We start from the raw sequence: 24,760 nt of genomic DNA on the forward strand, positions 1-24,760 counted from the left end.
TTGTGTTCTTGGTCAAGTCTACCAACTGGTGATTTGGGACTCTTTGGGGAACTCTCTCATGTCGTGTTGCCCAGTCTGCCCATACAGTTTTTTACTCTGGGATTATTTTGACCTTACTCTGTGTAGTACTATATTATCTGCCTTCAGAAAGTAAATGAGATATAAAGTATGTAGCATGAAGGAGAATACAGTCTTTATTGAAAGCAGAAGGGAAAAAAGCTTGTCTTTTTAGTGCATTCAGAAAAGTTGACTTTGACATTGTAGTACTGAAAGACATTGTTAAGCACAAAAGTAAGGTTAGAGCCACTCAAGTATCCCAGAATTTGAAGGGTGTCATATTTCATTGTATGCAGTTCTAAAATGCTTATTACAGATCTTCTTATTTACAGCTCTCATGTCTCTTTTGAATCCGCAGAAGAGGAATATCAAGGGCAAACCAAGAGAAAGCGCATTCGAAGGAAGAAACAAAAGAGCAGTTTACAAATCTCTAGTAATTTACATGGAGAACAAACAGATTTGGGAATGCAAGAGACGGTTGTTCAAGATAATTTACAGCTGCAGCAAACAGACGGTCCCAAAATAAGCAAAAACAGAAAGAGGAAAATGAAAAAGAAGCGACAGAAAGAAAAAAAGAGAGCAGCTGGCTTAGTAACAAAAACTACCAGTGTGGATTTTACATATCAGCCTGACAAAAACAACAAAGAAGAAGCAGCAGACTTAAAAGACATAGGGGAAAAGGCAGATAGCATTCTGGACTTCCTGCAGGCAACACAACAAATTTATTTTGCTGACAGTATGTACCACTCTTTCTCCATTGTTTTAATGAGTATTACCATGCAGGGGAAAATGGATATGCATTTATTACTGCTGCAAAATGGGACAAATCTACTAAAAAAGTGTCTCTCTTGAAGACAGACATGTGAGTAGTAAGGCATGTGAGTACCTAGTATTTGTCCCACTTTCTGGTGTGTACATGAATATGTAAGAATTCACGTCAGTAGGAAAAAACTGTGGTCCTCTGTCTTTAAAATTACATGATGTTCCTTGCTCTTCTCTTAAACGTTCCAATGCACTTGGGACAAGTGGTTAAAATTCTTTTTCCCTCTGCAAGCAAACACCCAGAAGGATTACTTGCTTTCAGAGAACTTCAAATAAGAGCAATTGCTATCTTAAACTGCTTTCATGCTTAGTATCTCTTAACCAATCTACTTTTCAGAATGTTCTGTTTCCCAGGAGGAGATTTATTTTTATTCTATAAGGAAATCTAGACAGACAGCATGTAAAGGAACAGGGAAGATACTGTTGGCACTGGGCAAGTATATTGGCATAAAATTATTGTGAAAAAGATGAATGGGAACTGATGCTCAGTGCACATTCCCTAGTACTTTTAAAAGAATTGCATGGATTTATCCCTAATGGCCTATCCAATGTTCACTGGTGACTGTGGAGCTGAATGGAGAACATTAAATAGCTTACCTACCTGTATTAGTCCATCTTAAGGCAGACCTGTCAGCTTCTAGTACCATAAAATTCATCTTTTGGTTACAGAATTACTGTGAAAACCTTGTTAAGATGACATCAGGGATTTTATGTTAACTTTTTCAAGATTTATGCATAGAATTTTCTTTATTTAATGTTAAATTTTCCTGCTGCATCAGGTCTTCATACTAAGCCTAGAATTTTAAATCTGTCCTACTTTCTGGCTAAGGTATTTCCATCACCAAAATTAAGAATTTTACTACTTTACCATATGGCTAAGTAAATGCAAGCTAAGCTACTTGCATTTGCTGTAGTGGAACTCTACAGTGACTGAGCAAGATTGCAAATTCTTCAAATTCTGCTGTTAATACATGACCCAGAAGAGAAACCTGATGAATTGTCCAGAGCTGTGTTGCATGTTGATCTTTAAGAAAGAGTGTAATTGAACATCCAGCTTTCCTGCAAGTTCAGGTTTTGGGAGTTTTTGACAGACTAACTAGCTCTGGTTTCAAACCAGCAGATTGGAGTGTTGAGCCAGTGAGGACCTTGGAATCCACAGAGAGGAATTCTTAGGTGAAAGGAATTTCATCTGCAGATGAGATACAACATCTATAAATCAGAGTGTGACTAACTTTCTTCTTAGGCAAATCCCAGTTTATATATAGATCCAACGTTATGCTATTTTGCCTTTTCCAGTTGAATGACTTTAACACTACGTATTTTTTTTTAGATACAATTTGAAGCCATTGCTTTTAGCTGCATTTTCAAATGGTCACGTTGGATTATACTCCTAGTACATGTGTTAAAAATCTGAATGGGGAAAATCTTAGGTGTCTTGCTGGTAAAAAAACAGAATTAAAGGGGAGTCTGGTTAAAGGGACAGACAACACATTGTTACTGGAATGGAAGAGTGAATTTATGGTTTAGTACTCTATAAACAACTGGGTGTGGCTTAGCTGGAGTTCATTTGTGCACAGCAGTCCTCACAGTGCTTTGAAAAGGTGTTGGTAACATACCAGAGTTTTGGCTACTGCTAAACAGTGCTGGCATCTTATCAGCACTGTCTCTCCAACATTCCCCTCCATCTAGGGGCTAGGAATGGGCAAGATCCTGGGAGGGGACACAACCAGGCCAGCTGGCCCATGTTAACCAAAGGGATATTCCATACCAGATGACATCAGACATAAAAGCTAAGGGAGGGAGGAAGAACAGGCATTCATCCTTTTACAATGTTTGCCTTCGAGAGCAGCCATTCCATGGGCTGAAGCCATGCTTCCTGGGAAGCATCTGAACATCACTCACTGGTGGAAAATAGAGAATAAATCTTTTTTCCTCTTTATGTGTGAGCAAACATCTGCTAGTTTTGGTTGGGTTTTTTGTGGGTTTGGGGTTTTTTGTAGCAAACTGCCTTATCTCAACCTGTGAGGTTATTTTTATCTCATTTTCTCTGTGCTGTCCCACTGAGAAGGGGAGTAGTGGAACATGTTGGTGGGCACCTGGCATCCAGCCAAAATCAACCCATTACAACAATGTACATCTTTCTTTGCTGTTTTGCATGCTGTAATGCCTACTTTTTAAATAAAAACATAAAGGTGCGGTACCAAAGTAATTGTTTGCCTCCAGAAGTGCTTTGCAGTCATTACAGAGAGTTGTTACCTTTTCCAAATCTGTCTGCAGTTTATAACATATAGTGTGTAGGAAGCAAAAACACAGTGCTTTGGCCACAGTACAGGTTCTTCTTCACACCTTCTTTCTCTGCTAACTTTGAAAATTTGATTCTTCTTGCATTCCTATCATTATGAATCCTATTGTCCTTTTAACTTACTGATTTTTGTAGTTTTTGCTTTACCATTGTTTTAGTATTTAACAAATGTGTTTAACAAGCTACTCTTTAGTACCTGATATTTGATTGCCATCTGTGCAAAAAAGGAAGATGATGTCTTAGGAAGAAAAAACTACAGTAATTTCACGATTACAAGCCGCATTGACTATAAGCCGCATCTCTGGGTGTTGGCAAACGTTTCGTTCTTTGTCCATACACAAGCCGCACCCAATTATAAGCCGCTCTGTCATTGGCTGCGAGGACCCGCGTGCAACAAAGTTGCCAAATAGTAACAGAATCACGACAGGGCGGGGTCTACTGGCTCGGCTTGGGCTGTGCAGGCTTGGGGCTGCCGACGGGGCCAGGTGGCCCAGCTCGGCACTGCTACTCGGCAGGGCTGCTCAGGGCCAGCCGCCGCCGCCGCTGGGCTCACTCGCCCCGGCCCGGAGCTGCCCCGTGGTGGCAGTGGGGCATGGAGCTCGCTGGCACCCATGGCGGCGGCGGCACGCAGGGACGGGAGCCCCCTGCCTCCCCCCGAGCCGCGGGGCCGGCAGGAGGGAGCCCCCCTGCCTCTCCCCACCCCCCGCCCCCTGTGCTGCCTGCATGGAGTGGCTCCACCCGCTGCGCAACACAGTAACCAGTTTGTAACAATCGCGTAAATGCCGGGTTTTACTGGCAGGTGCTCAACTTGGCAGTTTGCACTGACTCAGTTTGGACTTCCAGGGTTGGAAATGTCAGAAAATTATTCACATATTGGCCGCTCCTAAGTGTAAGCTGCATTTCTGGTGTGGGAGCAAAATTTTGGTCAAAACAGTGCGGCTTGTAATCGTGAAATTACTGTACAATTAGGAAAATTCTCTGAGTTCACTGAATATTTTTAACATAATTTTCTAACTGTTTTTGCAGAGAAATCAGAATGCAGAGATGCTGCTGTAAATTCAGCAACTGTCCAAGAGCTCTTACAATGTCTTGAATTTCGCACCATCTCTTCCTCAGATGTGACTCATCTGCATCGGCTGAAATCCCTTGTATTGCTACAGGATATTGAGAGATTGCAGGATGCTTTGAAACAATTTCAAGAGCAATCCATGATGTCTCCTGGTAGGTACTATTCACTCATGTTCATACACTGGTATTTTTGTGTGAATTAAAATTTGCACCATTTTATTTTTTTTTAATTAGGAAGCTGTAAATAATGATGTAATAGTAAATATATGCTTATACACAATATGAAAGCATAATTCCCACCAAAAATACAGTGATATCCCTAGTTCCCATTTGTTTACAATCAATAAGAAGCTTTTCAGCAACTACAGAATACAAGATGATTCGGGGGTTTAAACCAATTTTTTTAAAATCTAAAGGGTTTTAAGATTAAGCATTTAAAGCATGTTTTTAATACATTCCCATGGTAGACTTTTTAAATTGCAGGAATTAGCTTGTTTATCTTGGAGATTTCACTCCTCCAGCTAAGGACTAATTTTACATGCATAACAATCAAAAAACCCATTATTTTATTTCTTTCTGTTCACAACATGGCTTCTTTAATACACACACTTTGCGAGCTAAATTTTGATTTACAATTTTGGTTTTGTTTAAATATAAATATCTGGTTTAAGTTTCTATAAATATTATTGATAATGTAAAAATTTAAAGTTACTCTTTATAACAGATTATATTCTGAAGTCATTCATAAAATAAAAATTACTGTGTTACTAAATTTTTCATACCTGAGGCATAGGCTCCTTTATTTCTCTATTATAACCCCTATAATTTTAGTAGAATCTCTTCCTGTACAGTTAATAGTGCTTCAAGTGAATGTGGGATCAGCATGTAGTCCACAGGAGGTATAATGATTAATTTTCCATGTAGTCTTCATTTAAACAGTCACTGCTACTAGTCTTTAGAACTTGTGTTGGAGCATCAGATAAAAATCTACAAGATGTGCTGAATTTTCTTGCATCCCAAAGAATTTAATCTGAGTTGAGAGCACTTGACTGCAGCATGAGAGAATCTCAACCATTTTAGATTGTACTCGAAGTCTTTTGAGGCATAACAGCAGAGATGGTAGCAGTGTGGTAACAGTGTAATTAAGATCATAGCCATTGGTGGCTTAGCAGCAGCATTCAAAGAAAAGACATCTGCTTGTAATTTCATTAAATAATTTACAGCATGATAGTGGCTCAAGATCCTCATCAAGACTGGAGCCTCCTGAATGCTGTGTTTTGGACAGAGAAAACAGAGAATTCCTGCCTGTCCAGTTCAGATCTGATACATTTTGAAAAGGATGCTCTTAGGGAAGTATATATGTATTCTTTTAAGGGTAGATAGCAGTATGACAACCCTTAAGGTTCTGATGGATGTGAAGTATCCACATATACACGGAATGAAATCCTTCTGTGCATTTCAAGCCTACAATCTCTGCTCTTAATTATAATCACATCGTCTCACTGGATGTAATACTGTGTGCAAACCAAGTAGAACTCAGCAGGAATCATGGAAATGGTATTGCCCTTTATTGAATGAACTAAAGCTTTTCTTGATTAAATCCAAATGGAATTCAAATGACAGCATTCAGGATATTCTTTACAGGCTTATCTAACTTTTATACAGTTGGAGTTCTGTTGGGTTTTGCAGCCTTGAGACAAGTTGCTGTGTTTACTTTTGTACAGGAGAAATGTCAAAATGAAGAGATAAAACAGAAATAAATTTAAACCCCTAATTTTCCAATGTATGTATTCATCATTTGAAAAAGCAAAAAACAATTTTCTGAGTGATTTTTAAAATTCAATAATGTTTCTACTGGTAGAGCCTGGAATTGTTTAGTCTTCCAGTTCATTTTTTTTCCCCTAGTAACTGCTGTTACTCTGGGCTCAATTCTAATCTCATTCCAAATTCACATGGTGTAACCGTAGTAGTTTATTTGATATTCATGAGGTACAACAACATAAGAAAGAGGAAAAATACATTCTTATAAATTATTAAAGGATAATTAAGCACCTGCTAGTCATTAATTTTCCTTGGAAGACTTTAAAAAACACATTCTGTTTGTAATTCCAGAAATTCAGTGAATGAAAATACAATGCTCTAAAGTTTTACTTTGAATTAGACCTTTAATTATACTCTTTTTTTTCCCCCTGCATTTGGCTCAAAATCAGGTCATCTTGTCCAGTGTGGGTTTTTTACATTTTAGTTTTCACTCCTAGTGAGGAGGTGATAAAAGTTAAGAGTTTTTACGAAGATCTTTGTAATATAATACCTTTTTATAATAAGCACTTGAATTTGTTAATACGACAAAGGTACAAATTCAAGTCCTTATTACAGAAAGACAAGTTAGGGCTTTTTATGAAGGCAAAAATGCACAGAACATAATAGTAATCTCTGATTCTTTATGACTTTGTCTTATCATCTTGTCTTTTCTCTCTCTATTTTTATGGGCATGCAGAGTACTATAAGGAAAAGTCATTCTGTATTAACATGATGAAAAATCTTGATTTTAGGAAGATGTATTATTTTTACAAAATAAACATTTTATTCCCTTTAGTCCAAGAAATAGTATGTTAACCCTTTCTCCCATGATTCTACTTAAGATGCCATCATCAAAGAAGTAAAGATGGGTGCTACGTTTTGTTCAATTTTATCTTTAATTCCAGGAAGCAAAGCATAAGAAAAAAATGAGAAGTGATGCACCTCTTCATATAAGTGTACATTCTCCACTAGTGAAAGTTACCAATTATGCATACTATTATGTCTTTTATTTCCTCATATATGGATGTTATGGTTTCATCCAGCGTTCCACTGGGGCTACCAAGTCCTGCTTGGCAGGTTATATGCCTACTGATGATAAATGTGCTTTAGAATAAAGCCATGTGCTGCTCCAGGTCTGCAGATTACAAATTTGAAACCATGATTTGGTATTTCCTTTGCATCTCTTAGCCTGTTACTCAGAAGAAAAAAAGAAACAAGAAATAAATTTCTGTTTTATCTTAAGGTCTTAGATCCCAATATTTGAAGTCATATCGAAGAAAGTCCTAACAAGGGTGATGGTAGGGTCTGAAAAATTTTGCAGGAAAAGGAAATACTAAGGACATTCAGACACAAAATTATCAACAGTAGATATTATCTTTTAGCCCTTCATTTAAATGAGAAAATATACTTAAATGAGAAAATTTCTATGGTTCGGAGGTACTGGTGGTTCTGTTTAGTTGTCATCCTCCATCAGCTTACCTTGTACTTTGTTCCTGAAGTACTCCATCAAGTTGCCTTTGACCTTGTACGTGAATGATCAGACAGAGCTGAGGTTAGTCAAGACTGTTCGTGAATGTGGTTATTTAGAGTGTCATTGTTCTCAGTCTGTAAAAGAGAACAAAATGCCCTATTACTAGTCCCATTATTGGTAGTCTTTAACAAGAAGTACTTACCTCTACCCAAATTCTTCTGTAAGTGCAGGGAAGAGAATGTTTGGAATTCACATAGACGTGAATTTCTCATGAGGGGGGCTTTGCTGATCTCTTTTAGAAAGTCAGTGGCTATTAGCAAAAGGAAGCCAGAGACCTTCATGATCCTCTACAGTGCAGTGGGCAAAGGAGGAGAGCTGTGACTGGAAGTAATGCTCCCTTTGCTAGTTGGAAACTAGCTTTGGAAATGAGAGCTACTTAATTCCCATTTCACATCAATTATTAAAGCATAGGTGATCTCCTAATTAAAAATAAAGTCATTATCTCCTAATTTATGAACTCATTTATGAACTTCTGCTCATCAACTTCATTCTATTACCTATTAACATTTTCCCTTTGTTGGTTAGTTTAAAATCTCAAACATATTCTTCCCTTGTTGCCTAGGAAATTACCACTCATGGCAGAACTAGAAGCTTCTTTTAACTGTCTTTTTTTGGAGAATTGCCATTTATATAAGTCTTCATTGCAGAGGGAGGTACATTTTGGAGACCAGAATTAATACAGTTACTGTGTGCCAGCAATGCAGAGGCTGGACATACAGAGCCCTTAAAATGATGAAATTTACACTTCTTTTTTTTGAATGGATGAGCATTCAAAGAAAAGAAAATTTGAAAACTGTATTAGCATAATCTTATAGAATCATCTTAAATGTGATTATTATATGATAATGTTGCAGAAAATCCTATCATTAAAAATCCATGAAGTCACATAGGTAATCTCTGAATTAAGACAGAAGTCATAGCATTTTGAGGCTTTAGTGCAGCTGTCTGTACAATATGACTCATTCTCAACTGAGGCTTCTAGATACTACTGTAAGTTAAATAATGATGTGTGAAATTACTCTCCATACAGAAAGAAACCTTAACCATATGATCATGTCATTTCAATCTCATATTTTATGAATTATTGAATCATAAGAAATAGGACATTTCAAAGTGTACGAGCAAAATTGTGCCTCATACAAATGTCTGACCTCCTAAAATAAAATGCACCTGCTTATATAGAAATTCATAGGTATTAGTCTTCAGGCTCCAGTATCTGCACTGGTTTTACTGAAATGTTAATGTTGAATGGAAACAGATGTTTGCACGAGTCTTTTTCTTAATGTTCAGAAATGTAATGGAGGAATTTCAGGAGAAATGTGTTTTCTTTGTTTCAGATCATGCCAAGGTAGCCACATCTCTGTTTCACTACTGGATTACAGATATCCTTCCTGTGAAGAGCAGGAAATAAAGCTTTACCCCTGTGTCCATATGCACAGGATTAAAATTTAATATACAAACTCTTAACCAAGTAGCAATTATTCAGGAAGAGCAATGTCAATACACATTCTACACCTTCAGGTAAATTAATTGCTTTTCTGTGTTACAAACTCCAGAAGACAATAAAGGTATAACTACAATGTGACTTTTGTTATGGGTTGGTCAAGAGTATGGCCTGAGTCTTCAGCTGCATTAATATGTACATTTCACTTTAGGATAAAGCACTTAACTGGAATGATAAAATCTCTATCTGGTATTTTGTTTAAGAAGTATAGTATTACCTCTTTTGTTTGTAAATTTGTCATTCCTTTATGGAAGTTTTATTTCTTGACATTTTTGTAAATCTGCTTGCCTAGAAAACAGAACTATATTTTTTTATGTTTAAACCTAAGCAACAGTATGTCTGGGAAATGTATTTTTGCTGAATAAACTGCTAAATTGTGGATATAGATATGTTTATATATGTGGGTCATGTAGATTATGTCTGGAGTTATGCAGAAACTTGGATGGCATTTTCAGAACTACTCCATGGCTTAGCCTGTTACAATCCAATGGGTTTCACTGACTTCAGAGTTATGGGACTGGGTTCTCTCTCCCTGATTACTGTGTAATCTGTCTACTGCTGTGTGATATTTCTGCAATTGAATTTATCCAAGTGTAAATACTACAGTAAGTAATATCAATGGTTGTAAAATGTTTTGGAATAATAAAGCAAAAAGTGCTTTGTGAGAGGCTCTTCTCTCAGCTCTATCATTCATCTGGCAGGTAATACAGAGCAAACCATATCTTATACCTAGGTGTGTTAGCTTTGTCATCAGTAAGACAGAGGAAAGATATTTAACTCTGCCAGCATGTGCTTGGAGATACACTACTGATGAGACTATACAATGGGGTTTTTGCTTTGTTTTTCTGATATATCTCATTACAAGGCATTGGTTTAGTGATGCTCAAAATTTATAATAAAAATGAAATCATAATTCTTTCTCATTAATTGAAGAAATTAAAAGGGGTTCGGTAACACACCTAATGATTGCAGATGCAGAAAAAACATACTTATGGCTATGGGAGCTCTGTGCAGCTCTGAAGAACTTGAGTTTAGGTTCTGTATCTGGTAGGAAAGGTGTATAAACCAGACTTTGCAGAAGAGAAACCAGTGGCGTGTTCCCTGTTTTGATGTTCCTGAATTGTTAACACATGGGAATTGAACTGTAGCTGTGACTTTTCACTGAGATCCTCTGTGCCTCAGTCCCACCTTTGGAGAAAGAAGAAAACATCACTTAACTGTGAAGCACCTAGATACCTTTCTCAACTGACTCACATGAAATTAATCACTTCATCCTCACTTTAAGGTTTGAATGTCACATGGTAAATGAGGCTAGGAACTGCAAAAAAGGATACATAGCAACTCATTAAGTAAACATCATCTGTCCTAAACACTGAGTATGAAAAAAACAAAGTCATGTAATCAAAGCCAAACTTTTGAAACACAAGTACAAAAGAGATCAAATTAGGATCACAAACATAACTATAGTGTCTGCATTTCCTGATACTTGAGTGACTGTGCTGAGGGAGGTTATAGGGCTGCTGCCTTGAGTAGACCCCAGGACCTGGAAATTCCTCCCCCTTGTCCTCTGGAATCCAGGTTAGTGTAGCTGGAGATCTGGATGTCAGTGTAGGTGACTCCAGTTTCCACATTGCCAGGTTCAGACAGCAGCAATGCTTAAGCACACAGCTCAGGGACAAACACACACAGCACTCACATAGCTGACTACACAGCCCTGTGATCCCTTGAATAGCAGGACAGCTCTCCTATCCCTGCCAGATCCCAAGCCCTTGTACCTGCTTTGTGGCTCTCCTGCACGCCAGCTAGCTCAGCCTGGAACACACTACCACACACTCATCTGACAGGCACTCATGCACTCATGTCACAGCCTTGTTTATTGCTTTAATTTCTCTTACTTGTTATTTCTCTTTCAGTGCTTGGCCATTTCTCATAATCACAGAACGGTTTGAATTGGAAAGGGCATAAATATCATAAGTTCCAGCTCTCCTGTCATATGCAAGGACACTTTCCACTAGACCAGATTTCTCAATATTAAAGTGATTTTTAAAATTCAACTGAATTTTCAATAGCTGCATATAGATGAGCAGATTTTGATATCTTTGCCAAACAGAAATATTTTCACAGAATTGCAGAATGCATACGATTGGAAGGGGTGGCTACAGTGGGATCATCTGATGCAGCCTCACTGCTAAAGCAGGGTAAAATCTTGTACTATTCCAGTGAATAGAAGTTCACAGGTCAAAAATATACTTTGCTTGAACCAGATAGTAATGGATAAAATATTGCTTTTGGTCTCTCTCTTTTTCCCTTTTACCACTGTAAGAGCCTTATATTCTGTGCAGAAATCAGCTGGCCCCAGATATGCAAGCCCAGGAGAAGTTTCTGAGCGTAGCCAGTTAGTGATATCTGATGTCTTTGCAAATGACCTGTGATGGGAGCTGAATCTTACACTTAACCAAACCTGCCAGTGTTGCACTAACAGGGATTATGAAGAGGATAAAGTATGCTAAAGAGTTTAGAAAACTGGACCAAATTCAAGCAGATAAATTGTAGATTGTTATTGTAGATAAATGCAATTGCATAGGAGTGTATTTGTTTCTGAAACAAATGTGCCAGACGGTGTGCTGAACTGCAACATGCATGAAGATATTTAAAAGCAATGCACAAAAGAACACGGCAGAAAGATCTAGTTTAAAAGCAAAAGAAATGGACATTAATTTCATTGTAGTTTCAATTAGGCAGTACTAAAAATGGCAGAGATTCCATATTTGGCATTCTGTTTGCAGTCAGAAAGATTTTATACATCACAATTTTAATACCTGGTCACTTCTCTGCATTGCTTCTCTAAAGAAATGGTGCTCAATCTCCTTACACCTTTTCAGGCTTATTTGAGCAGTGGTACCACAATGTGGCAGAGATAGGAAAACTGAAAAATTTAAATTAATATCCACCAGTGAACACTGTTTTTTCTTTCACTTTGCATGGTTCCTTCAACACAGCAATGAAACGTTTATCCTTTCATGCTAAACTGAAAAATGGCAAAGGAGATGGCCTTTAATTTTTGCTTCCTCAGCATCATTCAGTTTAATTACTGAAACATGGAAGAGTTTTTTAAGTGGATTTTGCATTAGAATACTTCTGGCTAAACTGTACATACACTATTGTTAGCATATTTCAAACTTCCATGAAGACAGAACTTTTAAAATTACAGGCTTTAAACCTACATGGACTCCAAAAGTAGGAAAAATGTAAGGATCGACTGGAAAGTAACCTGCATGTGTCTTCACAGGTTAACTTTCTAGTTTACATTATTGAACAGTGAGCAGTAAGTAAGAAGCAGCAGCACAGTGGGAGAGAAGTCTGCTCCAAGAGGCAATGGTCCCTTACCAGCATGAACAAGGAAGACCACAGGGGCTGAAGTAATTTGAGACATCTGTAGGATAAGATGGTCACTGCACTTGTATGCAAGGGTATGAGTTCAAAGCCATTATTTCTATATAAAGGTCCATGCTTTATTCTTAAGACCTTAATTTTTCTCCTTTGTGGATATGTAATATGGAAATCAATCTCTAATGTTACAGATTTTTACTGCTTTGTAATTGGTGCAATATTTTAGGTAGTGCTTTACAATCATGTAGAGTTATAAACTCCTTAATGTGTTTTCTATGACAGCTGGCTTTTCTCTCCTGCACCAGTGTAGGGAGTTACTATTCAATAGGCTGAATGTCGAAATGACATCTAGGGAAAAAAATAACTTAAAAAAAAATACCAAGGAAGGAAAAAAGTGGTGAATGGCACCATGAAGATTTTTAAGCTTTCACCAAAGAAAATTTATTTCACCTCATAATACCATGTACAGTAATTTCACGATTATAAGCCGCACTGACTATAAGCCGCATCTCCAGGTGTTGGCAACTTTTCATTCTTTGTCCATATATAAACCGCACCTGATTATAAGCCGCACATTACAATACAGAGTGTGATAAAAGGTATCTATTCTGTCACCATCTGTTGAGGGTGGGGGCAGTGATCCTTATCTCAACGGCAGATATTCTGCTAATGGGCCATCCACTGAAACCAGGCAGGGCATTGTTCTTTATCTTTTCACAACCCATCCTTCCTCCAGCGAGGCATTTTCTGATAATGGCCCATTGAGTCCCACTGTGTGACTGATAAAATTACTTCATCCCATTGGAAGTTGCTCCAGCCAGAGGGAAGAGCCCAATATTTCTTACCAAGATAAAAACAGAGGTTTTGGGACACTAAGGGAGCCCCTTTCTCCACTGGACTCTACAGGAAAACCAGATTTCTCCACATCACCACTGGACCTCCGGAGGGAAACTGCACCTTCTGCAGGAGCACTGCTTCAACTGAATCACATCTGTCACTGCAGGAGGATGCAACCACCATTTAACGGGACTGCTACCAACACCCTGCCTGACAGGGTGTCAGGTTGTACTCTGACTTTGTCAGGGTTTGGGTTTGTTTCTTCGTAGTACTGTATTTCTATTTTAATTTCCCTAGAAAAGAACTGTTATTCCTAATTCCCATATTTTTGCCTGAAAGCCTCTTGATTTCAAAATTACAATAATTTGGAGGGAGGGGGTTTTTACATTCTCCATTTCAAAGACAAGCTCCTGCCTTTCTTAGTAGACACCTGTCCTCCAAACTAAAACAGCAACTTTTTGTTCTTTGTCCATATATAAGCCGCACCTGATTATAAGCCGCACTTTGGGTTCGGACCAAAATTTTAGTCAAAATGGTGCGGCTTATAATCGTGAAATTACTGTAAATCATAAAACCAGTCCACAGAGACAGAGTGGAAAGAGGTGTGTGTTATGCATGTACACTGTGCTACACACTGGGCATAATAGAGAGTGGTGCAAAAGATGGCAATCTGTAGGATGGGGAAAATCTATTATATTTAATATTTAGGGAAACCTCAGGTTCTAGCTATGCAGGTTTTGTAGTTAATTGCTTCAGCCCTGGATTGTTCCTATGGAGGGCTGTATTGCATGTATTTATGCAGGTAATTAAGCTTCACTCTTTACTGCTTTATCCTCTGCATTGTATCTGAGTAAATTTTGTTGTTTTAAACTGTTAGATGTATGCAGGCCTAATGGTGGGGGACATACGTATTTTAGAAAAGCAGAAATTTAGATGTTGTATTTGTTTACTATCTCAAAGAACCTAGGAAAAAATCTATATATTCTATGATTATTATGAAACTGCATATGCACCATAGTCAATGAAGGTCAAATATATGGCTTTCATAAGGCTGTTCCCTAAGTTGAGTGCTTAATTTTGTATAATTAATAGTCTGTAGTAATTTTAATGAACTCCATACTCTGGTAAGTGTATAAGCAAGCTGTAGTTCTCTTTTACATTATTACTGCAAGACTACATCCTGATTTATGTTACATAATGGCCCAAAAAGAAGTGTAATCTAATATTGAAGAGGAATACACAAAAACAGAAGGAACTTTTCTTTTGCATCTACTGTAGGCTGCTATAGGTTGCATGAAGTAGGGGCTGTTTTTCTTCACTTTCAAGATCTTTGCCAGTCCTCTCCATCCCTCATTCAGTGCACAGACGATTTCTCCATCCCTGTCAGCCTCTGTTCTTAACATGCAGTTCTTTCTCCTGACTTCAGATGTTGACAGTGTAGCTTTTACCATCTGAGATGCCTATCCTAAAGAACTTCCTAATCATTGGGATAAAATAGTCTGATACAACTGACTGCTGCTAGACATCTATTTTAGAATTGGAACAATAGTACCAATGGGAGAGCTTAGTGCTTTATGTTGACTGGTGTGAAAGCTTAAGTAAGTAAGTAATTCATGAAAGCATCTGCATTGCAAGCATCTGGATCTTGTTTAGGGAAAAAAAAAAAAAAAAGGAATGAAAAAAAGATCATTTACTTCATCTGAGAAAAGGACAGGAATGTATATGGCCAAAACACCACTTACTCCTGACCCCCTGGTCTGGCAATGGTAAGCTCAGCTAGGACAGGGCCGTGACCCCCTCTCCTTGATGCTTTCATGTCTTGTGGGAAGCTACTGCCTGGGAGTGATAAAAGGGGAAAGGAGAAGAAGAGTAAGCAGGTGTTGTATAGCTGTTCCTGGAGTTCACCCAAAACAAATTGAGGAAATGCTTCTCCTGTTTTTCTTGTTTCTTTTGTGCATGTGATCACACACAAAGCAGCCTACACAATTTCTCAGGTAGATTCAGGAAATGTTTGCTGTGTGATTCATTCCTCCTCCCAGTGACAATAATCAAGTGGAAGTAACTATAAATCAAAGAAAGAGTAACCATTGCTAGGAATATCAAACTGATCAGCCATTACCTGGACTCTACAGAAGTAATCAATACCAAATATGATTTTTGGAGAATCACAGGTTTAATCACTGAACTCTGTAGACATAATGATAACTGTTAGATCTCTGTCTGGCATGCTGGAGCTTAAAATGAAGGTCATGTTCAAATCTGATTGGAATTCAGAGAAAGCTGCTTGGCTTATTACCATTACTATAGTGCTGGATTCTATTTACATTAGTAAACAGTTTAAAATACTTGACATGTTATTCAATTAAATCTGTGATTGGAAACTGACAGACCAAAGGTCATTGATTTTTCCGACCGCATTAAACTAAGTACATGGCATAGTGTTTCATTTAGCCTGTCTGCTTAACCCTTTCACCTTAATTCAATTACCCAGAATAAAATTAATGTGTAAAATATTAAATAACTCTAAATTTCTAAATTAGAAGGCATTGCAAGAATATATTCATCTTGATGGCTTCTGACATACATTTATTACTGTATGATTTAAAATTTGCTATGGATTACATTGTTATTCAGGTGGCGAAAGTCAGAAAGTTTTTTCTCTATACTCATTCAGTAAATTGATAGATTTGTGAAAGACTGAAAAGGACATGAGATTATCTTCTCTGACCCCATCTAGATCCCTGGTCATAAATTTTCACTTTACTTCATGGCGAAGACCAGTCTGACAAAAGCACGATTTGTCGTTTTTGCTAAAGCAAGTCATGTACAGAGACAGGCCAGCTTGATTTAAGGACATCAAAGAATGAAGACTTAGCCCCTTCTTTAGTCATTTATTCCAGTACTCAATCAGTTTCATACTTAGAATCATGTGCCTTATTTTAAATTTGAATTTGTCTAGACTTAACTTCCAGCCATTAGTTCTTGGTATGCTTTTCTTCACTAGATGAAGTAGTCCCTCACTAGCCACAAATTTCTGTGAAAGTTTTTGAACATTGTAATCAAGCTACAAGGCAACCTTCTTTTTGACACTGTATTATCTCTTTAAACTATGTAATTTAAGGCATCTTCTATAGCTTCCAGCTTGGTTTTGTGGCTCACTCATACATTCTCTCCATTTTTTTCCCCACCATTTAGGAAACAAGCCTGCTGGAATGGAGCATAGAAACTTAGCATTCATTTAAAATCTCAGAAGCACCAACTTTTGTACTTGCTGTTTCATTGGTTTTGGATCAACTTCTTGACATAGGATTGTATAGGAAATCCCCATTAAATTATTTTTAATAGTAGACAAGAACTCTTGAAATTTATTGCTATTCAGGATTTAGTCCTTGGCTCCATACTTCATGTTTGTCTTTCTTTTTGGCAGTATTAACTTCAATTTTTTTTTACTATATATATTAGTAAATGATGGATCATTTTGTGTGCCTGTATTGTTTTCATTAGTATTGACTATCTGCTAATTTTGGTGACATCTGCAAATTTTACCAGCAATGATTAAACTTCCTTCCATATCATCAGTAAAAATGCTAAACATGTTAATTTATAGTATTAATCTTTATAGGATTCAAAGAAAAATAACATTATTCAGTTATTATTCCCTCTTTGTACTTTCTTTTTGAAAACAGAAAACTGAAATAATGTAGTGGATTTCTAATGTATTTAATATGTATTTATTATATTATATGCTCTTTTTGTTTTGCTCAGAAAGTCATATGGCACTAGTAGTAATAGTTGTCAACAAGTATTTCTTCACCTTTTTACCAAAACAAGCTTTAATGTTTTTCAGATAAGGATAAGAATCCAAACTAAAGACACTATACAAAAAGAAAAGCTCTGAAAATGTGTTTTAAAACATGTTTAGGGGAAAACAAAACAACTGAAAAGTATTCAAAGTACAGTAATTTCACGATTACAAGCCATACCATTTTGACCAAAATTTAGCTCACAACCCGGAAGTGCAGCGTACACTCCGGGGCGGCTAATATATTAACAAATTTAGGAAATTTCCAAACACGGAAGTGAGAGCCTGCAAGTGCAGCAGGGCTGTCAGCCCCGATAAGCGCAGCAGCGCCACTCCCTCCCCCGAAAGCGCGGCGGTGCTGCTCAGCCCCAACAAGTGCAGTGGCAGTGGCAGCCGGGCACGCCGCTCTCCCGCTTCCTGGCAGCTGCGGCGAGTGGGGCCGGGGCCGCTCCTTGGCGGCTGCCCCGAGCAGGGCCGAGCCAGTAGACCCCGCCATGCCGCAGTTCTGTTACTATTTGACAACTTTGTTGCACGCGGGTCCTCGCTGTGAACGACAGAGTGGCTTATGATTGGGTGCGGCTTGTGTATGGACAAAGAACGAAATGTTTGCCAACACCCAGAGATGCGGTTTATAGTCAGTGCGGCTTGTAATTGTGAAATTACTGTAAATATCCTCTCGGATTTATCTTAGATGTTTTCAATTCGTTGCTCTGCAGGGAATGATTTGCATTAGTTAAGAATGATTGTTGTGTAAGATCCTTTACTTTAAATATCAAGGGAAAATTCTTTTTTTTTCTTTTCCTGCAAGATGTGATCCACAGTTTTAGTTACAAAGGTGTCTGTTGATTTTGTTATCTGTTGTGTTACATTTCTTCCAGCTGGTAATTGAAGCAAGATCCCTGCAACAAGTTCATTAACTACTGATGAATAAAACAGATTTGAGATGTAGAAGTTTGCTTGCGAATTCACGTTCACGGTTTTGTAGTGGGATATGTAAATTTTCAGTTCCTTACAGAAGCAGTTCTCTGAACAGATTTCTAGGCTGCAGCACAAGCATGTTAACTGTCAGCATCAGCACTGGCTATCTAAATCCTATGATAAGATCAATGCAAGGATTCATTAGAAACATTAATTCTACTGTGGCTGTATAAGACCTTGCAGACAAACAGCTTTCAGCTCCCAGCATCTGGTTCACTGCTAATACAGAACACCTTGCTGGATTCCAAAAGGTTTCTTAACTCTCCCCTACACTGGAAATCTTAAGGGGAAAAAAGCCCAGCATTTCTATCAAAGTGTCTTGGGACTATGCTTTCTTCCAGTCTGGTTACTTTATGCATAAGCAAAAGATATCCAGATTCTATATCAAGCCAAAACCAGTTCAGGTGTCCTTGTCAGGCTACCCGAGGCACAAAGACTTTGCTGACTGTTGTGTTTCTAAAAGTCCCTTCTCCATCTACTTTTTCCATAACTTGCAAGGCCTTACAAAGTGAAAAGTTATCTCAAACAACCCGGCAGGTCCCACAGGGTGAGAATTTGAACATGAGCAGATCCTGGGAAGCAGCTAGCAACAGTGGCTTACTGAGGTGGTGTGAACAGGAGGGAAGGAGACATGAGTGTAACTTTTCCCTTGTAGGTTGTGATGGTGACCCACAGACCCATTCTGCTCTGTGCTTGACAGCATTCTTGTAGGTAAACTGAGACTTTGATTTTCAGATGAGAGCAGTGGAAAATTTTGCAGGTAAAAGTCACAAAGATGAGGTGACATTGACCAAGTATTTCCAAGAGGATCATTAGTCTTTTGAGAAGCAGCTGGGGTCCTCTCTGTCAACCTTGGTGCAGCTCCAGTTGTGCAAGGCTGATCATAGGAACCACTGGTGTCCTGAAATCACAGGTGCTTTGTATAGCAGTCTCTTGAATGGTATTTAGCTTGAAGCTGACCAAGGAAAAAAGTCTAAAATTATACAAAAACCATAAAACTATATTTTAAAAATCCAAACTAGGCCAGACTTTGCCACTTTTTTGTCCTATTGAGCCCATAAATTGTAGTTGTTGTTCTTTGTGAATATCCAGGTGTTGTGGTTTAAACACATTCAGCACCTAACCACCACACAGCCACTCACTCTCTCCCATAGCAGGACAGGAAAAAGAATCAAAAGAGCAGAAGTAACAGTTTAAAGACAGTTTAATAGGTAAAGCAAAAGCCAGGTGCACAGAGAAAACAAAAGAAAAAATCATTTAATCACTTAATACAGGCAGGCAGGTGTTCAGCCATCCCCAGGGAAACAGGGCTCCCTCCCCTGTAACAGTGACAAACACCATCACTCCAAAGTTCCCTCCTTCTTCCCCCAGCTTTACATACTGACCATGACCCCATATCCCCTGCATCAGCTGGGGTCAGCTGTCCCCTCCCAATGCTCTGTGTACCTCCAACCACCTCACTGGTGGCATGAGGAACAGAAAAGGCCTTGAGTGTTGGAGCAATGCTCAGCAACAGTAAAAATACCCTTGTATTACTGTAGTGGGTTGACCCCAGCTGGATTCCAGGTACCCAGCAAAGCTTTCTTCTTGCTCCCCTCCACAGCTGAAGAGGGGACAGAAAATAGAGTTCATGGGTTGAGATAAAGATACAGGGAGAGATCACTCCTCAAATACCATCACAGGCAAAACAGACTCAACTTGGGGGTATTAAATTAATTTATTACTAAGAAAGTCAGCAGGATAATGAGAAGTAGAATAAATCTTAAAAGCACTTTCCCACACCCCTCCTTGCTTCCCAGCTCTACCTCTTTCCCCAGCAGTGCAGGGAGATGGGAATGGGGGTTATGGTCAGTTCATCACAAGTTGTTTCTGCTCCTGCTCAGGTAGAGGACTCCTTCCTCTACTCCAGCGTGGGGTCCCTCCCACTGGAAATAGCTCTCCATGAATAATTCTCCAATGTCAGTCCATCCCACAGGCATCAGCCCTCCCCAGACTGCTGCCATGTGGGTCACTTGCACAGAGTGCATCCCTCAGGCACAGCCTGCTCCAGCCTGGGTCCCCCCCAGGGTCACAAGTCCCACCAGCAAACCTGCTCCAGTGTGGGCTCCTCTCTCCATGGGTCTGCAGGTCCCTGCCAGGACCTTGCTCCAGCACGGGTCTCCCATGGGTCACAGCCTCCTTCAGGCATCCACCTGCTCCAGTGTGGATCCTCCACGGGCTGCAGGTGGATCTCTGCATCCGTGTGGATCCTCCATGGGCTGCAGGTGGATCTCTGCATCCCTGTGGTTCTCCACGGGCTGCAGGGGCACAGCTGCCTCACCATGGGCTGCACCAGGGGCTGCAGGGGAATCCCAGCTCTGGTGCCTGGAGCAGCTCCTGCCCCTCCTTCTGCACTGACCTTGCTGTCTGCAGAGCTGTTCTTCTCATGTTCTCACTCAGCTCTTCTCTGGCTGCAATTACAACTGTGCAATAACTTTTGTTTGCCTCCCTAACTATGTTATCACAGAGGTGTTGCCATCGTTCCTGATTGGCTCTGCTTTGGCCAGCAGTGGGTCCCTGTTGGAGCTGTCTGGCATTGGCACTGCTGGACATGGAGCAAGCTTCTGGCAGCTGCTCACAGAAGCCACTGCTGTAGCCCCTGCACTAACAAAACACGGCCGTGCAAACCCAGTACAATTATCAACCCTGTTTTCAGCACAAATCCAAAAGATCCCCACAGCATCTATTAGGTATTAACCCTACCCTAGTCAAAACCAGCACTCCAGGATGTGCATGCCACCTGAAAACCCTACCCAACCAAAACATTCTACTGACAGTTGTTTATCTTCTTTGGGTTCAATCTGAGTCCATGGACCTGAATATTATCTCAGTGCATGGAATGGTGTGCTGGCAATGCATTATGCCCTGCAGCATTCCTCATCCCCTTCCCAATCCAGCAGCCTGAGCTTTTGAACAAGAGTCATTACAACCAGGCATGCTGTGCTCTGGGATGCCCTAAGGCTGAAATGTCTGCAATCCAGCTCCCAGCTCAGGAGTATTGTGCACCAGGATATTAACTGTACTACTGGCAATATTGCTTTGGTGCAGAGGCTTCCTCCAGGCACCCACAAGACAGATGGCTTTATCAGTACACAACCATTCACCTCTGCATTGCAATTGGGAAGAAGTACAAGCAAATTTCCAACTATCTTTGCTAAGCAATTTTACAGCTGTCTATCTGAAATTAAAGCACCCTCTCTTGGTTGTGCTTTGCATTTTTATAGTGACTAGCAATCTGCTTTCTACAGTGCTACACTCAACCTTGCATTGGGTTTCTGATGATCACAGAAATATGTGACGCTAAGTTAATGAAGATGAGTGCTTCAGGCTGTAGGGAACCAAGCAAAGGAGAAATCTGTGTAATCTGTATAATTGGACACTTCTGCAGACAGTGTATAAAGCAAATCATCTCTAGCAGGGAAAGGCTTTTGTATGTAAGTTCATAGGAAGATATTGCTCTGCACCTCATGGAAAGTCTTCCTAGAGCCTATACAAAGGGTACAAAGGGCAGCTTCCCACCCACAGCTCATCAGTGCCATTCCTCCTGAACTGAAATGCACAGGTCTTTGAATAGGTATGATCCAAGGATTGAAGCAGTGAGTTTCTCAGTAACTGAGTGTCTGTCTCACTCAAATGAGTGGGAATCCATGAACGTGTCTTAAGTTGGAGTGATTTTCCATCCGACTCAAAACTGGTCAGAGGTAAGGTTTAAGATGAAGCAATCAGGGCATGACACCCTTCGGTAACAGTAGTACCTCTGCTCCAGTTTTCAAATAAGGTTCACTCTAGTTTCCCATACATGAGAATGAGAGTGAAACATGCTTTAAAAGAGTAGTACCACCTCACCATCAGGGAAAAGCAGAGTACTGAGATTTTTTTAAACTGTGAAGTGGGAGGAGTTTGCAGTCAGGTCGGAAAGTAACTTCCAGGTGGGAGTCTGCCACTGGAGTTCTTAACTCACGGAGAAGCTCTGCACTGAAAGCAGTCTGCATCCAAACTGGAGAACTCAATGTCTCATAATCAGTAAAATCTCATTGACAAGGCTGTGATGCAGGAAAGACGTAAAAAACTCAAAGGAATTTTTTTTAATCTTTGTATCTTAGTACAGTGAATCCACATTCGCTTTATGCTTTGGAGAAGGAATATGGGAAGGTGGAAGAAGCCCTCCCTGTAACTGTGAGTTAGAACAGAAAATCCCAATAGCTTGTTTTCTGACCCCTGATTTGTCTGGGAAGACTGTAAACTTTAGTAAAAACACAGTAACAGAGAGGTAGAGGACTCCTTACAGAGGAAGTAGGGAAGCAGGGAAGAATAGAATGACACAAAACTTGGAAGAGGCCTGTTTGCAGAGTCTTCATAAAGAAACTTTTCCTACTTTTCTTTGTACCTTCTTTGCCCTTTCCTGTAAATTTTCTAAGTCTGCTTCATCTTTTCAAAGGTGAGAGAACAAAAACTGCCCATGTTATTAAAAATGCTGGCTCACCATGCATTTGTTGAAGTGTACTCTGGTTTGTTTTCTAGTCCTTTTCAAATAATTTGGTTGCTTTATTTACCCCTTACTGGGCATGGAGCTGACATCTTCACAGTATGTTTTTTTAATTTATGAACAGATCTTATTAGTTTCATTTTACAATATCCTATGTGGAATTCTATCTGCCATTTTATCTCGAGTTGTGCATGATTGTAGTGCGTTTCTACAGCTTTGCACAGTCAGCTTTTGATTTTAATCCCTGCGATAACTGTAATGGAATCAGCAGTCTCTGTTCTCCCATTATTCATCACCTTTTCCAGGTCATTTAAGACTTTGCTGAGCAGCGCAGATCCTGGCAAAAAGTCCCAAAGGATTGTGTTGGTGATTTCCTTCCAGTGGGAAAACTGAATTCCTACTTTTTTTTTAATTGCTTATTCATGTAAATTAGGATCTTCTTAGCTCATGAGACTTCCTTTTTAAGGGCTCTCTTTTTCTCAATTTAATTGTAAAAATGCACTTTAATACACCTTGTTATCTTATTTGCCAATTCCTAAAAAAAAAAAAAAGCCAGTAGGCTTGTGAAGTGTGTCTTCCTTTTACGGATGCTTAATGGAGTGCTTCCCGATATATTTTTCCATGTGTCTGCTCATTCTGTTCCTTGCAGTGACTTCTGCTGATTTGCAGAACAAGGACTTCACGTTCACTCATCTGTAGTTCCTCAGATCACCCCTGGGATCCTTTGTAAAAATTAGTCTTTCCCCACCTTCCCATCCCCTGACACCAACAATTCCCAGGGAGAGGTTACACACTGCAGCTCGCAGTGGTGTTATTTCACCCTTCAGTTGGTTTGGAGCTCTTAGGTGAATTCCATCTGGTCCTAGTGGGCTGTTTGGGTTGTGCCCTGGGAAATCTGATCTCTGAAGAGAGAACTCCAAGCTAGTCCAGTGGATCATACTTAAGTGCAAATGCTCACTACTCTGACCCTCATTTTATTTTCCACTCTCTGGTAATTTGAATTCAGTTCTAGTAGTTTCTGCTTGGCCTCACAATCAGACATTCACAACATTAGAATAAAGACCATCTAATGAAAAAAAAAGCTACAGAAATGGTGCTCTTTGGATTAATGTATTTGCCATGCTTTATTTCTTATTTTTGCATAGATTTTTTTACCCTTTTTTTAAGTTGATGAAAGAATCTCGCAGTGTTCAGCTAGAGACTTCACAACATGAGACATGTACCTTTACCAGGATTATGCCTAAAAATAGACTACCAATAGTGTTAAATAGCCACAACTATGCTGGTAAAATGCCATGCCAGAACCAATAGATGTCTCTTTAAGGGATTAGAAAGTTTAAATTGGATGATAGATGGTAATGAATGGGAACCATGTGCAATCAGCAATGTGAAGGCAATTGCAAGGAGCCAAAACAAGGGAACATATCAGAAAGCATGCAAGAACAAAAATTCAGCTAGCAAGGTTCCCACTAAAGCTATGTGATAAAATTTAAAGCTCTGAAAGATTTTCTGTCATACTTGGAAAGCTCAAGTAATTTAGATCTTCTTATATTTCAGTTTAAAGTCTTACAAGGGAATCTACAGACCTTTTGTGGTTTTGGTGGACTAATTCGATAGCCTGTTGCACTGGAGAAACACAGTGTTCTACAAAATATATTCAGGATTAATCAAAGCATTTAAAGTTTCTAAATCAGAAACCATTTTTAGATGTTACAGACCTAGATATCCATTCCCACCAAAGGTAAGAAAATTTCCTAGGAGACCACTATGGAAGACTTTACAACCTCTGGATATTTAGACACATTTTCTAATTCAGGAATGGTGAATGGCAGTAAAAGTCTACATTTTTATTATAGCTGTACATTCATTTTAACTGTGATCACATGTAGAAAAATTTCCAGCCCCTCCAAAAGGATTGTACAGGGTTGTTTAGAAGGTGGAATGGATGCTTTTTTAGAATTCATGACTCACAATTTATAAAGCCATGTGGAATATAGGGACTTAGACAATTTGATTGTCTGAAAATTTTGTTTGAAAGGCACAGAGAGGTACCAATGAAATGACTGTCTGAAGTTGTGTACTTCTGTTGTAATTCAGTGCTTTAGAATTAGAACCAAAATTGTGGTCATGCTTTGGATGTATCT

The 24,760-nt window shown here is 39.2% G+C and overlaps 1 protein-coding gene across 1 annotated transcript in view; it reads left to right on the plus strand.

Moving 5' to 3' along the window:
• Nucleotides 1–9,749, plus strand: part of ERICH1 (glutamate rich 1) — a 67,507-nt gene extending 57,758 nt beyond the window's left edge. The window contains exons 4-6 of the mRNA XM_033055819.2: nucleotides 416–793; nucleotides 4,208–4,402; nucleotides 8,918–9,749. Of these exons, the coding sequence (XP_032911710.1) occupies nucleotides 416–793; nucleotides 4,208–4,402; nucleotides 8,918–8,991 (647 nt within the window). The 3' untranslated portion in view covers nucleotides 8,992–9,749. The remainder of the gene's footprint in view (nucleotides 1–415; nucleotides 794–4,207; nucleotides 4,403–8,917) is intronic.
• The last annotated feature ends 15,011 nt before the right edge of the window (nucleotides 9,750–24,760 follow it).

Source organism: Catharus ustulatus, chromosome 3 (genome assembly GCF_009819885.2).
Source record: "Catharus ustulatus isolate bCatUst1 chromosome 3, bCatUst1.pri.v2, whole genome shotgun sequence".
Taxonomy (NCBI): domain Eukaryota; kingdom Metazoa; phylum Chordata; class Aves; order Passeriformes; family Turdidae; genus Catharus; species Catharus ustulatus.